The sequence below is a fragment of the Mixophyes fleayi genome, chromosome 4, assembly GCF_038048845.1.
Source record: "Mixophyes fleayi isolate aMixFle1 chromosome 4, aMixFle1.hap1, whole genome shotgun sequence".
Classification (NCBI taxonomy): domain Eukaryota; kingdom Metazoa; phylum Chordata; class Amphibia; order Anura; family Limnodynastidae; genus Mixophyes; species Mixophyes fleayi.
The window spans coordinates 21,795,419-21,810,426 of record NC_134405.1 but is presented as its reverse complement, the minus strand read 5'-3'; the positions used below and the strand labels follow the sequence as shown (position 1 = coordinate 21,810,426).

Here is a 15,008-nt window from a genome sequence, read left to right as displayed (position 1 = left end):
ATTTTCCCAATCTAACGAAAACAAAGCTGCAATATTAGAATAAGACAACCACAACTTGTCATCACGATTTCTTCAACAAAGGGATAGAATAGTCCAAATACATTTACTTACAGTTTGTGTAACCTTCCCGCAGCAAACTTTCTTTTACTGCATTTTAATAGTGATTGAAGCATATCAGTGTAGGACCTTCATACTATGAGGTACTCTTGAACCCAAATGTATGTCTTCTCTAAACCAACAGGGGTTTAGCCTAAACCGTTGGATATTTAGGGGTTTTGAATCCACTGCACATCGACGCACATTTCCGAGCATTGATAAACTCACCTTTACTTTCCTCCTATTTCTGGAGAATAACATGGCACTTTATTAGCTATAGCAATTTGTTTGTTTTCAAAAACGTAGTCTAAACATTATGTCCTCTCACCAGACCCCTCGCTCAGTCTGCAGTGAGAGCTGTCTCCCAGGTTTCAGGAAGGCTGCTATAACAGGACAACCTGCATGCTGTTTTGAATGCGTCCCCTGTCTACAAGGAGAGATATCTAACCAGACTGGTAAGTAGATGGCCTGCTGGAGCTATGTTGCTCTTAATAAATCATTGAAGTGGATGGGTCTAAAACTACCATACTGTCAGTCTTTCATTAATAATCTGGAATATTTAGCGCATTAGTACATTCCAGGGTACAATTTATTTATAGCTACTTAGTTCAGTAGAACATTCACATGACTTGAACTTGACCGGTACTTTATCTGTAAAAATAATATGCTCATATGCTCTGTAGAGATTCTTTGTTTTTGTTTTTTTAAACAGTTTAAATAATGGGTTGATTAAAGATTTTGCTCTAGAAAATATTTTGAGCAGACATTAGAAAAACATCTTTGAAGGACTATCAGTGAGCTGTAGCAAACCTAATATCTATAAGGTATAGGTTAAGGCCATCACAGAAGGACAGTTGTAATAATTCAAAATAATCTATAGTAATATTGAAGGAAAAGTTGCTCATACGCTTATGAAGAAATCTTTTGAAGAAAATTAACACTATAGAAACTTTTGTCCACATTTATTTGTCCTATTTTACTGAGTGATCAAGTTGAATATAATAAAAGTATCCGGGCTTCAGTCATTAAGGAGAGCGAAGCATAAAAAGGAGTAACTTTGCACCTGTGAAAAACCATGTTGCATTAGAGGGGGAGGTAAATTTAAAATGTGGGGACAGATTTATACTTGGGGTAGGGCTTGTCGTAGATCAACTTTAAATTTATGTGTAAAAATAAAGCTATCAAGTATTTCTGTGCTACATGAAAAAATAGATAGTATTTAACTTATGTGCAAAATAATAAACCTATTTGCACCCTTTGCACTATAACATGGTTTGTCCAAGAGCAAACTTACTCCTTTCTTTTTGCTTTGCTCCACTTAATGACTTAGGCCTCCATGTAGAAAATATTTTACTGCAAACATATGATTTACATTCTTCACTTAAAAATGATATAAAAAGAAGCACGTAATAATTTGGGTATTCTATATCTCAGATTCTGTTGATTGTCTGAAGTGTCCATGGGATCAGTGGCCAAATCTCCAGAAAACTAAATGTCTACAAAAGACTACTGAGTGCCTATACTATGAAGATCCATTAGGAACAGCTTTGGCAACTACAAGCATACTGTCCTCGTCCATTCCTGTGTTTATTTTAATGCTTTTCATCTACTATAAGCATACACCTATAGTGAAAGCTAACAATTATTCTCTAAGTTGTCTTCTATTGGTGTCTCTGTCTTTGTGTTTCCTCTGCTCTTTAGTTTTCATTGGTTATCCTCAATCTCAGAATTGTCTCCTACGCCAAGCTGCTTTTGGCTTGATTTTTGCTCTTTGTATCTCTTGCATTTTGGCAAAAACTATCATGGTGGTCCTTGCATTCATGGCCACTAGACCAGGCAGTAGCCTGAGGAGATGGACCACTCCTCAAGTGTCCTACATGATCATTTTTACTTGTTTACTTTCACAGTTTCTCATATGTCTCACTTGGCTGTCACTCACTCCTCCTTTCCCACAATACAATACAGGAACCAAACCTGGACTCATCATTGTTGAGTGCAATGAGGGCTCCCCCATTGCCTTTTGGACCATGCTAGGTTATCTTTTTCTTTTGGCCACCATTAGTTTCATTGTTGCCTTTCTGGCTCGTAGACTTCCCGACAGCTTCAATGAGGCTCAGTTTATTACTTTCAGCATGTTGGCCTTCCTCAGTGTCTGGGTATCTTATATCCCAGCCTCCCTCAGTGCTCAGGGAAAATACACTGTGGCCATGGAAATCTTTGCCATTTTGGCATCCAGTTGGGCTCTGGTGATCTGTATGTTTCTACCAAAATGTTTCATCATATTGTTCAGACCTGACATGAATTCCAGGGAATGTCTCATAATACGTGACAGAGGTCAGTCTAAGAATATGTAGATAAAATCATCTGCAAAAATCATATTTATAATTTACAATTTCAAATATAGCCTCCAGGTAAAAAAAAAAAATGCTTTTTCTCGTATAATATTAATGCTGCACTTTAAACTGACTCTGACTAATTGTATAGTGGACAGAGAAGTCCTGTCCAGTCTGTCACAAGTGTAACTATTTTTGACCATAGTAAATTTCATTGTTATCACATGAAAATATTTCTGGGGCACTTCCATATGTTACGTAGTTAAATACATATATAATATACTTATATCAAGGCTTAAACAAGATGTTACCAAACTGGCTCTCACCAAAAAGAGGTGTATGTTTTAGCAAGTAGCAAGTATATGTCTAAATTTAAGTGTATATTTAAAAATTCAGATGTTACTACAAGCCACATTTGCATACTTTTAAAAAATGTTGACATATATAAAGAAAAATTCACAGCACTGGATACTGTACCACCACGATTCCAATGATGATAAAGAGTTTGTGGAATTATGCAAAAATGAACATACTTCATTAAATAAAAACAACAAATACGATGAAAATAAACAGTAAAAATAAATAATCACATTCATATAATAACAATCTGATCAGTGCACTGATCTAGTAAATGAATCCAAATCATTAAAAATAAATAAATGTAATTTTCTTTTGATCAGCTATTAATGTGTGAGAATCTCTTTATTATTTCCTAAATCCCCTTGTTAGATCTTCTCTTAATAGTATGGAACAAGAACAATGTCTACATGTACTCAATTAATGTTTCCACATTCTTCAGTCACTGTTTTCACTCAAAACCAATATGTGTTGAGATCAATATAACAACGGTCTTCACAAATAGTTTTCTTAAGCAGGTGTCAGTAATTGATATTCATTTCAGCGTGGCTGTGTAGATAAGACTCAATATATAATCAGTGCAGAGAGGTGATGGTAAAGTGTCAACATATGACGATATCCAGTCTTTTAGCAAATGAATCTCAAATGCATGCAGATAGGTGGTAAATGTAAATAGCTGTCATGAAAAAGAAGCTTTCACATATAGTGTAAAATCGGGTACCATGTGTACAGCGCCAGGGATTATTTGGTTTTGACAATGGAGACATACTCAGGTTAATAAGGGACAAGGCCAAGATAATTAAGTGATAATCCTAGTATTAACCCACAACAAGGTTTTTACAGCCAGAACTACAGAACTAGCTTCTAGTTGATGAAGACTTCCTGTAGAGATAGGAGGGGTAGAATTAATGCAGTTACAGCCACCTCACCTGTATCCTGGAACTGGACCCTACCCGATCCTTACTCATTACCCACCTGGCTTCAATTTAAGAACAATGTATAGCAGTATGATTGCAATATCAACAGTATACATTTTTACAATGAGCAACACAGAGTGAAAAAGCACCTACTTTGGTATTATTACAATGTCCCATGATCCCCACTCTGTGCTATACTCCACAATTTGTGAGAAACAAGGGACAGGCTGGTTAAGGTGATACCAAACTTGTTTCTTCATATCACATATCACTGTATCAGTTGTGTTTTCCTCGTGTCCAATAGTCAGGTAAATAACTTTATTTACGTACAGACAATAAGAAAATCCCTAAAGCACAAACGTGTGGAATGCATTCATGTGCGTGATGTTGTCAACGTGTACATTTGAAAACAAAGAAAACTTTAAGTGCTGAGCTCACCTTTAACAGCACTCTTTACTTAATACACTAATTTTTAGATCTAAAAATACTTTATCAATATAAATGGAATAGAATTGAATAAACATTTGACAAATCACAAATAAAATGTTGTAAAGTTTTCTTTGTGGTTTGAAAATCTTGATTTAGATCTAATATTTACCTATTCATTATCTCAAATGAATACAGTATGTTTAGATCGAAGCTTTAATGTATTGAATAAGAAAATAATTATTAAGGCATATTTTAAAGAAACCAATGTCAACTCTTATTTGTATGTTTAAATAGTATTTTAAAGGATGAAAAAATGTTTATTGGACATTAAAATTTCTTAAAACTGTCCTTTTTGGAAAGAAGATATCATGAACAGGTGATATTTCAAGCATTTAATAGAGCTAGTAGAGTAGATAGAATGCCTTAATTAGAAAGTAATTGGGTGAAAACAGAACAACAGAAAAGGATATATAGGAACCAATATTTACCACACACATTTGCAATAAAGTATATAAAATTGGCATATTTTAATTGCAGAAAAAATCATTACATATATTTATTGGTTAGTATTTATGGCAAACAATACATAGGGAAAACTTTACTCAAATTGAAAATATGACTATTGGAAATAATTATTATACCAAAAATATATCAAAAAAGAAATTGGAGAACAAGAATTTAATTTACCTGAACAGTTCAATTTCCTTTTTAATTAATTAATGTATTTTTCATTTTTATTTTATATATTTTTGAATTACCTTTAGGACTTCAAAATTTATGACCCATTGTCTAATGTCTTTTATATATAAAGTTTGTTCAATAGTCATTTTCTTGAATTACACATGTATAGTTCATTTTAAACATTTATTGTGAGTTTGTATGAACATAGATTGTCGTGAGCAATAAACTCAGGCTGAGTTTGAAAATAAAATAAAATATATAATTAATTTAGGATATGCCATTTTGAAAGCTTTTATGCGAATCACATTTCAGTAGTCTTGAAAGCCAGTGTACCAGATATTGCAATTTTAGATTCCAGGTTATCATCACAGAGTTTGTTGATGTTGTCCCCCCGTTATCAGAGAATTACACATTTTCCTTTTGTGTAAGTCAGATAATGCCAATATTTTAATAGATATTATATTGTTCTAGTATTGAGGTATGCAGTTGGTGCACTTTACTTCAGCTGTGTGCCCTACTCCATCATAGATATCTTTTCCCAAATATATATTTGTGAAGGCAGTGGGAGAATACAGAGTAGCACTGAGGAGTGTCATCACAACAAAAAAGGGGTTGTTTTAAAAATGTATTGGGGTAAATGTATCAAGCTGCGATTTGAGTTTTTCAGCGATTTTCTCAGACGAGTTTAAACTCGCTGATGTATGAAAGTACAAATTGATAGTAAATTGCCAATAAAGGCATTTTGTCAAAATCGCCTCGCTACAATACCCTATGTATAAAACTATGATTTCGTGAACTTGCCTGAGATTGCTGTGAAAATCGCCAGAATCAATGGGCACAGGTGCATGCTGCCAATTCTAGTGCCTCAAGTATATACTTTATCTGGAAATATTACGTGTTGCCACATCAGAAAAAAAAAAATTATTACCCCACTGATATAGTATGCCACTATAATAAAATAAAATAAAATAAAACAAAATTCTTTTACATATAATTATTAATGAAACTTGGCTCACTAATTTATTCATAAAATAATTTGTTATGTTTAAGATGATTTTTTGCACCTCTAAAAAAGAATTCATGATTACTCTCATAATTAAAACTTGCATTGTTCATCCTGTTACATTAACAATTCCTATCATGATTTTTTGTTTTGGTTAAATCTTGGGCGAGTTTCTGTTATTGATGAATCTTCAGCGAGTTTGAATAAACCGCTAGATGTTTTTAAATCTACACACATTACCAGAGTTTGACATCACTGTCGCCGGGAAATATTGTTTCTCCTCTCCTTTATATAAGGGAGGCTCTGGCACCATTAGGGTGCCAGAGTATTTGGTTTCCATCTAATACAGCGTTCCTGTAGTAGTCCCTGTGTCACTTGTATTGTTGATTCCTTGGTTTCTGACTTGGCTTCCACTGACTACTCTTTTGAATCTCATTCTGGCTCTGCATATACCTTCTGGCATTTGACCTCTGGCTGTATTTACCAATCTATTGGATCCCACTTCTGTGCTTTGTATCCTGACCTGCTTGAACTCAGACTGTCTGACTATTGTTTCTCACCTACTAATTCGCTGTTTGCTGTCTTAGAAAACCACTGTCTGCGTGTTCCTTACGTCAAAATCCATGACTTCTTGCGGCAGTCCCCGGCAAAGACCAGGGGCGCGTTAGCCTGTGAGCCTCCAACTTTAGCAGTGCCAATCCCAGCAAGTAGGCATCATCCACTAGCTTGTTTGTCACAGGTAGCAGCAGATAAAGCTTTTGTGAGCTTGGGTAACAAGTGTCATAGCTCTGTGTGCAATGGAGAGCATGGTACAAAAGAAAACTACTTGGAATATAGTTGGCCCAAGTTGACAGAATTCATTCATCACACTGTGCCCCCCCTCAAAATCTCTCTCTTTCTCTGTGCCCCCTCCATATCTCTCACTCTCTGTGCCCCCTTCCATTTCTCTCTCCCCATGCCCTCTCCACATCTCTCTCTCTCTCTGTGTCCCCTCCATATCTCTCTCTTTTTCCAAAACACTCTCTCTCTCTCTGTGCCCCTTCCATATCTCTCTCTTTTCAAAACTCTCTCTCTCTCTCTCTCTGTGCCACCTTCATATCTCTCTCTTTCTCCAAAACTCTCTCTCTCTCTGTGCCCCTCCATATCTCTCTCTTTCTCTAAAACTCTCTCTCTCTCTCTCTCTGTGCCCCTTCCATATCTCTCTCTCTCCAAAACTCTCTCTCTCTCTCTCTCTGTGCTCCCCCTTCATATCTCTCTTTCTGTTCCCCCCTCCATATCTCTCTCTCTGTGCCCCCTCCATCTATCTCTCTCTCTCTCTCTCTCTCCCTCTATGTCCTCATTAATCATTCTGTCCATCTCCGTTCTATACTTACCTTTTTATGACCTTTATTCTGCTGTCTTCTCCTCCTTTTCTCCTCTGCCTTTGTGTTCTTTTCTTTTCTGCTGCATCAGGCAGCTTTTCTGGCACCTGGCTGCTCTCTGCTCCAGTCTCACTGACTGTCGGGCAAAGCTGCTTACTGCTGGCAAGGCTGAAGAAGTGGGGCGGAAAAGTTCCGGAGCGAATGTGTCATACCTGCCCATACAGTATGTATATATATATATATATATATATATATATATATATATATATATATATTGCAGGATCCACTTAGGGTTATCATCTCCTGGGGTTACCTGGCTGCACTTCACACATCTCAGACAAATATATTACACCAGTCCAGTGCCTTGGTTTAAATAGCCTCCGATTTATTTGCCAGCATCAAAATAAATAAAACATGAACAAAATTCCTAGTCTGTTCAGTTCTAAATACACAGGAACACCCACTCTCAATGTGCCCCAAACACACAAAAAAATCAGCACTAACTGGTCACAAATTGTAGTGTCTCCACAGGTATCTGGCCTGCTCCTCAGGTAGTAAAAGACTGCCTAGTGGCTTTTTATCAGCACTTTGCAGGTGCAACTCCTGATTGCCAGTAACTTTCTAGCTGGTTGGAAGCCCTGGAAAGGTCTGTTGAATCGAACCTGCCCTTCTCTCTCCATTCATAACCCCAGGTACCCTTGTACCGGCTTTCACCACAGCTCTTCCCAAACAGAAAAAATCTCCCTGGATTTTCAAAGCAGATAAGGCAGAAAGCCTGGAACAGTTATATCTGCCATTTACCACTTTACAAGTGCTTCTGTCACTATATATATATATATATATATATATATATATATATATAAATATATATACTCACACACACACACACACAGTATAACAAAGACAGTTGCCATCTTAACAAATGAAAGAATAATATCCCCTTTTCCCAGTTCTCTAGTTCACTACAATTAAGAAAAATTGCAGTAACTGAGAGGTCTGTATTATTATTATTATTATCATTTATTTGTTAGGCACCACAAGGTATCCGCAGCACCTAATATGTTCTGTAATGAACATATTAGGATATGAATGTGCCAGATATTTTATTTGTAATCATTATAGTGTCTGAATGTGGGTGAATCCCCAGATAAGAGCTTTTACATATTCAGGTCATTCTAAAACATATATAATAAAATCACTGATGAACTGCAGGACAGCACATGTCATATACATGATAGAATGTCCTTGTGGGTTACAATATATTTGAAAGACTAAGCAACATCTAAGTCTCAACATATTGGAGCATGGAAGAAATAACAGGAATAAAGTTGCATCTCATTCAGTATCCAATCTTTTCTTGTCACACCATAATTCAGATCCCAAAGGTCTTACATTTAAGGCCATTGAACATATTGCAATGAGTAAAAGTGGAGGAGGTAGTGAGAAGTCTCTATCCAAGAGGGATATATATAATGAATATCTACCCTGATAACATTCTCACCCTCAGATTTAAATATTGCATTTGAGATTGATCCTTTTTTATGATGTATTTTTTAGAATCTTTGCAGTATTATTTTTATTGAGTTATGAAATACTGAATGTAGAATTACTAATATTTCAATATATATATTTATATAGACATGTACCAGCTGAAGTAACTGGCGATGCCCGGGTTTAAATCTTCAAGTTATTAAGTTCTCAATGAGTTGGATGTAACTGTCAACATTTTAAAAATAATTAGCAGCTTAGCAGCTCTTCCTACACATCCATGAGGTGACTGCCCAGTGCCATTTTTGCTTTTATATTAAAAGTCATCCAAATCCATCCAGTGGAAGGCCCAGAAGAGGCTTTCCAGGTCAAAGTTCTGGACAGCATACACCAACGGGAGGTCTGACCGGGAGCCTAAACCCCTAAAAACTGGCCAGGATCAAACTGGACCACCTTGCGTTGGTTTCATCACAATCGGTGCAGGGGTGTCAAAGATTTCTTATCACTGAAAGAATGGCAGTTCCCTAATAATTCTCCATGTCTTCAACATGGCCACATTAGAAAAATATAAACGGCATGGCCGCCTTTTTTTCCCTATTGCAGTTTGAATTATAAAATTCTTAGAGACCTATTTATGAAGCCCTAAAACGAATGTTTTTTCTGCATAGTTTAGGCCCTAGGTTCCCAAACTAAACTGTGCACCGCGGCTCCCAGGGGTGCCGTGGCGCTGTCACAGGGGTACCGTCAGGGCCGGTGCTAGGGTCCATGGCACCCTAGGCATTTTTACAAAATTGGCGTCCACCCCCCCGCAAAAATCGGCGCCCTCCTCCCTCCTCCCCCCTCACCCCGTCTTTCCTTACCTTGTCTCACCACCGCCGCCTCTCTGCTCCGTCTCCTCCCCTCCACTCACTGAGACTAGTGAGTGGAGGGGAGGAGACGGAGCAGAGAGGCGGCGGTGGTGAGCAATAGCCTCTTCTCCCCCTCCCCGTGCATCTGAATGCTGTGCGGATGCCGTGACAGGTATGGTCAGCGGTTTCCGCACAGTTTTAAAGTCATTTACCATTCTGTGGCGCCCTCCAGAGCCCGGCGCCCTAGGCAAGTGTCTAACCTTGCCTAATGGGAGCGCCGGGCCTGGGTACTGTGGACAGGAAGAAGAAGAAGAAAAAAAAATCATAAAAAAAAACCTTACCAATCCGGCGGCGCCCAGAACCCAGCATCCTCCTCCCTTCTTATTGAATGCCGGGCATGATGTCATCACGCCCGACATATTCAGTGAGAAGCAGCAGGAGATAGGATGCTGGGTCCCGGGCGCTGCAGGATTGGTAAGTTTTTTTTTTTTTTTGTCTTCTTCCTGTCCACGGCTGAATACAGAGGGGCCAGAGCAAGGATGCAGAGGGTGCACAGCGAGGGCACAGAGTGTGTGGATGCAGAGGGGGCACAGAGTGTGTGGATGCAGAGGGGGTACAGAGTGTGTGGATGCAGAGGGGGCACAGAGTGTGTGGATGCAGAGGGGGTACAGAGTGTGTGGATGCAGAGGGGGCACAGAGTGTGTGGATGCAGAGGGGGCACAGTGTATGTGGATGCAGGGGGCACAGTGTGCGTTTGCTGTAAATTATTCTTTGACAGAAATATAATCGAAAAAATATATATAAAAATATTCTTTTCCCTTGGATTTATGTGTATTATTTTTGCATACAACTAAATAAGTATTTCTGTCCTTACCTAAATACTTATTAAGTTTTATTGACTACTTATAAAACGGAACTGCTCAATAATTATTTTGGAGGGGTGCCTTGAAAAAATGATGGAGACTCTAAGGGCCTGAGTCATTAAGGCAAGCAAAGGAGTAAATGTTCTCTGGGACAAACCATGTTACAATGTAAGGGGTGCAAATCAGTTTATTATTTTGTACATAAGTTAAATACTGGCTGTTTTTTTCATCTAGCACACAAATACTTGCTTCTTTATTATTACATTGAAATATAAAGTTGATCTAGGACATGCCCTACCCAAACTATAAATCTGCCTCACATTTTAAATTTACCTCCCCCTCCAATACAACATGGTTTTGCCCAGGTGCAAATGTTACTCCTTTTTTTATGCTTTACTCTCCTTAAGGACTCAGGCCCTAAGGGTTCCACGAACTGTAAAAGTTTGGGAACCACTGGTTTAGGCATTGTAATTTAAGAAAATCCTAACGCAGTAGATATTGGAAATATCGCCTGCATTAGTCACAATGCCGTACAATCCGTCAGTCCCTATAATACTTAAAGGGGACTGCAGTGTGGGCAATTTTTGGAGCTTAACCCCAATGGCTAACACTATCTGGAGATGATGTTAACCATTCAATCCTATGGGGAGAGAATCATAGAAGACTATAAAAACAGAATTATTTACCAATGTCAGCACATCACAGCTTTGTGGCCCTTATGAGGCTCAATGTTGACTCTTCTAATAAATGGCGAATTTGCATAGCCTGTTCCACATTAGGATGCTGGTGTAATCAAGGCCTGATTAAGGGTTCCAGCCGCCCCAGGCTAACACACCGGTTACCGCCCCCCCCCCCCCCCCGCACGCCACCCGCCCCATCCAGTACCTATATTTCTATATTTATACCACAGTCTGCCAGCCCACTTCACCACTGTGTGTGTGCGTGTATATATATGTGTGTGTGTGTGTGTGTGTGTGTGTGTATATATATATATGCACAAAATTGTAAAATATTAATTAATACATAAAAACACACAGGCCCTGATTCATTAAGGAAAGGAAATCCCCATAAATTTGCACATGGGCAAAACCATGTTGCATTGGAGGGGGATGTAAATTAAAATGTGTGGACAGGTTCATAGTTGGGGTAGGGCATGTCCTAGATCAACTTTAAATTGCAGTGTAAACATAAAGCTAACAGGTATTCGTGTGCTACATGAAAAAACAGCCAGTATTTAACTTATGTGCAAAATAATAAACTAATATGTACCCCTTGCATTGTAACATGGTTTTATCCAGGTGAAAACCTACTTATTTTTTTTTGAGAACTTACATTCATGAATCAGGTCCACATTAGTTTGAAAACACATTTAAAATGTCACTAAAGTAAAAATTCACATTCAAAGTTAGACAGATTGCACTGTTCTCTCTTACCTGATCTTACAGTGCAGACTACCTGACGTTCTCTTGCTTGTTCTTGAAGTATTGTTGTCAGTTGGCTTCTGGAACATTGGGGTCCTGTATTGAAAATGTGCAAAAATGCAAAATGTTAACAAACCCTGAATGATTCAAACACAACACTCCATTATGACAAAATAAAACAACCCCTTACTACAGGCATATATAGATAATAAAAGATTTGAAAATGATTTATAATAATATACTAACATCTACCAACCCCTGACAGTCAGTTAATTAACCCCCCAGTCCTTAGCCAATTTATAATTTTTATGACCCCTGCAGCTTATTCCCCCCCCAAGTCATGATCTTACCTCTGGCTCCCATATAGAGAAAAATATTTATCCCCCTGCAGCTTACCCCCCCCCCCCCTGCATCATGATATATGCCACTGCCCCCGCCCATAGAGAATAATAAGTAAAGCCACTCAGCCTATTATCCCACCCCCAGTCATGATCTGTGCCACTGCCCTCCCCCCATTAATTAATTATTTCTGCCTGAAAACGCCAGGTTCTCCCCACATATTGTGTCTGAAAATGCCAGGTTATCCCCCACATATTGTGCCTGAAAATGCCAGGTTCTCCCCCCCCCCATATTGTGCCTGAAAATGCCAGGTTCTCCCCCCCCATATTGTGCCTGAAAATGCCAGGTTCTCCTCCCCCTTTCATTATTGTGCCTGAAAACACTCCCCCTCTCCATATTGTGCCTGAAAACGCCCCCCCCATATTGTGCCTGAAAATGCTCTCCCCCCTTTATTAGTACTCCCAGTTTTTAGTGCTCCCTGTTTTTAGTGCTCCCAGTTTTTAGTGCTCCCAGTTTTAGTGCTCCCTGCTTTTAGTGCTTCCAGTTTTTAGTGCTCCCAGTTTTTAGTGCTCCCTGTTTTTAGTGCTCCCAGTTTTTAGTGTTTCGTGTTTTTAGTGCTCCCTGTTTTTAGTGCTCCCAGTTTTTAGTGCTCACTCAAAGTTCTACTTACCTGCCGCAGCCTGTGAACACCTCTTCTGGTCTTCTCCGGCGTCCGGCGGTGCTTATGGTTTCGCGCGGTTTGTCTGATCAGTGTGGTCTTGTGAGATGTTAACATCTCACGTGACCCACTGAACAGCGCACATCGCCCGCACTGACGGAAGCTGACAGCTTGTGATTAGCTGTCATCTGCCGTCTTCTGCCTACACTAGCTGAGCCTGTGTATGGAGTCATAGGTGGACTCCATACACACGGGCGGACCCTATAAGGTAAGAATTTAAGGGGGCGGGGCTTGGCGGGCGGGGGGGAGTTGTTTGAATCGGGCAAAAAAGAGAATTTTTTTTTCTTCCCCATCGCTGCTGCGCCCCCCACGACTCAGCGCCCCAGGCTGCAGCCTGGTCAGCATGTTGGCTGATCAGGCCCTGGGTGTATTCTTGCTCAGTAAACAGCAATTTACATGAAAATATTGCAATGAAACTGATTTCATGCTGCTAGCAAAAGTAGGACCTTAAGAATCTATAAACACAATCTATGGCTCTCAAGTGACCAAGGTACAATAGAGCTGCTGTGATGCATATTCCTCAATGAATTCCTCAATGAATTTATTTACACAGGGTTTTTATATGTCATTGCTACTGCAATGGGCCCAGAACTACCATGGAAAGTAATGATGAGTTTGTAATGTGATTTGTTGCTCATTTTATTAAAAGTGCGTATGTGAATTCCCTTCAGTGAGTGAGTTTACAGCATCATATTTCCAATCTTTTTTTTAGATTCTCATTTTTGTTTTTTATTCTTTATTACTTTACTTCTTTTAAATACAGTATTAGAACAATTGATTATTATGTTTTAATATGTAATATTATGGAAATTAAAAAGTAGAGTGAAACGTATTTAATAAGTCCGACTAACAATTTTTAAAACTCAAATTGGTGTTAAGCAAAATGAGGTTCAAAATGGGGGCAATGAAGAGACATAGACCCCAAGGTGATGGGTCAAAAGGATTTTGTAATAGTGCTTGTTTTTTTCAATTTCTAATGCAGTATCCTTAAACTTTCAAAATGTGCTAAAACTTTGCGATAATTATTTAAATCCATCATGTATCGTCTCTATTCGGTCCTTTTCTGATACTTAATTTGATCAAGCAATTGCAGTGTTACATTTTCTAAGGCAAATTACTATTTATCACATACAACACATAAATATGTTGTGATTTTGCCTGTTGATATTTGTGTGCTACATGAAGAAACAGTCAGTTTTTAACTTATGTGCAAAACAAAATAGTAATTTGCACCCCTTGCATTGTAACATGGTTTTGTCCAGGAGACTGAAATAAGAAGTTTCTCAAGTTAAGATCCTTAATGAATCAGGCCCCATGTAACTATGCAATTAGTTTAATAACTTAAAATGTATGGGGAGATATTTGAGTATTTAAGAGACCATATTAAATTATTATTATCATTTATAAAGTACCAACATTTTAACATGTACTGGTCTGTACATTGAGAAGATAACAATAACATGAGACAGAAGGTAAAGATGACCCTACCCAAATGAGCTTGCAAACTAAGTGACTTGAGGAAAATGTAATACGTTAGGTAGTGAATTAACAATTGTAGCTGGCGTATAAAGCAACCATTTTGTGCAGATATGGTGGCGTGGTACAGTTGGAATGATGAGAGAGCGTGGAAGGTGGAGACATGAAAGATGAACCAGTCATTGTAGACATGACAAGACAATCAGCTGCTGGCGACCAGAACTGTCCTTCACTATTGTTCTCAAATTAACCTCCTACTTCTTCTGGATATGGAAAAAGAAGTAAGCTTATACTTATGTGTTGCATGGTCATCAGTAAGCTTGTAGTGGCTGTGTAATTTGGTGCTAAACGCAGAGGAAACTTGTTCCCTGTGTTTGCAGACGTTGAAGAAGCAGTTGTTGTCATAAAGGAGGCAATAGAGATCAACAAAGGACGAACAGAGAAGGAAACAGCAATGACAGTTTGATACAGCAGCAACTGAAGCGAGAAGGTATTGCAGTAGATCTTCAAAACATCCCTGTCCTTGGTGTGCCCCAACTTGTTTTCTCCCACTGCCTTCACACATTTTAATATTTGTGAGAAGGTATGTAGGTGGGAGATAAGGTACAGAGCTGATGTAAACTGCAGCCATCTCTAACGGCATCCACATATCAGAATGCCATAGAGGACAAAGAACTA

The 15,008-nt window shown here is 38.6% G+C and overlaps 1 protein-coding gene across 1 annotated transcript; it reads left to right on the top strand.

Moving 5' to 3' along the window:
- The first annotated feature begins 412 nt into the window (after window positions 1–412).
- On the top strand, window positions 413–14,796 carry LOC142150536 (vomeronasal type-2 receptor 26-like). Its single transcript, XM_075205732.1, has 4 exons — window positions 413–551; window positions 1,531–2,430; window positions 6,404–6,523; window positions 14,711–14,796. Exons 1-4 carry the CDS (start codon window positions 413–415, stop codon window positions 14,794–14,796), a joined length of 1,245 nt encoding a protein of 414 aa, XP_075061833.1.
- The last annotated feature ends 212 nt before the right edge of the window (window positions 14,797–15,008 follow it).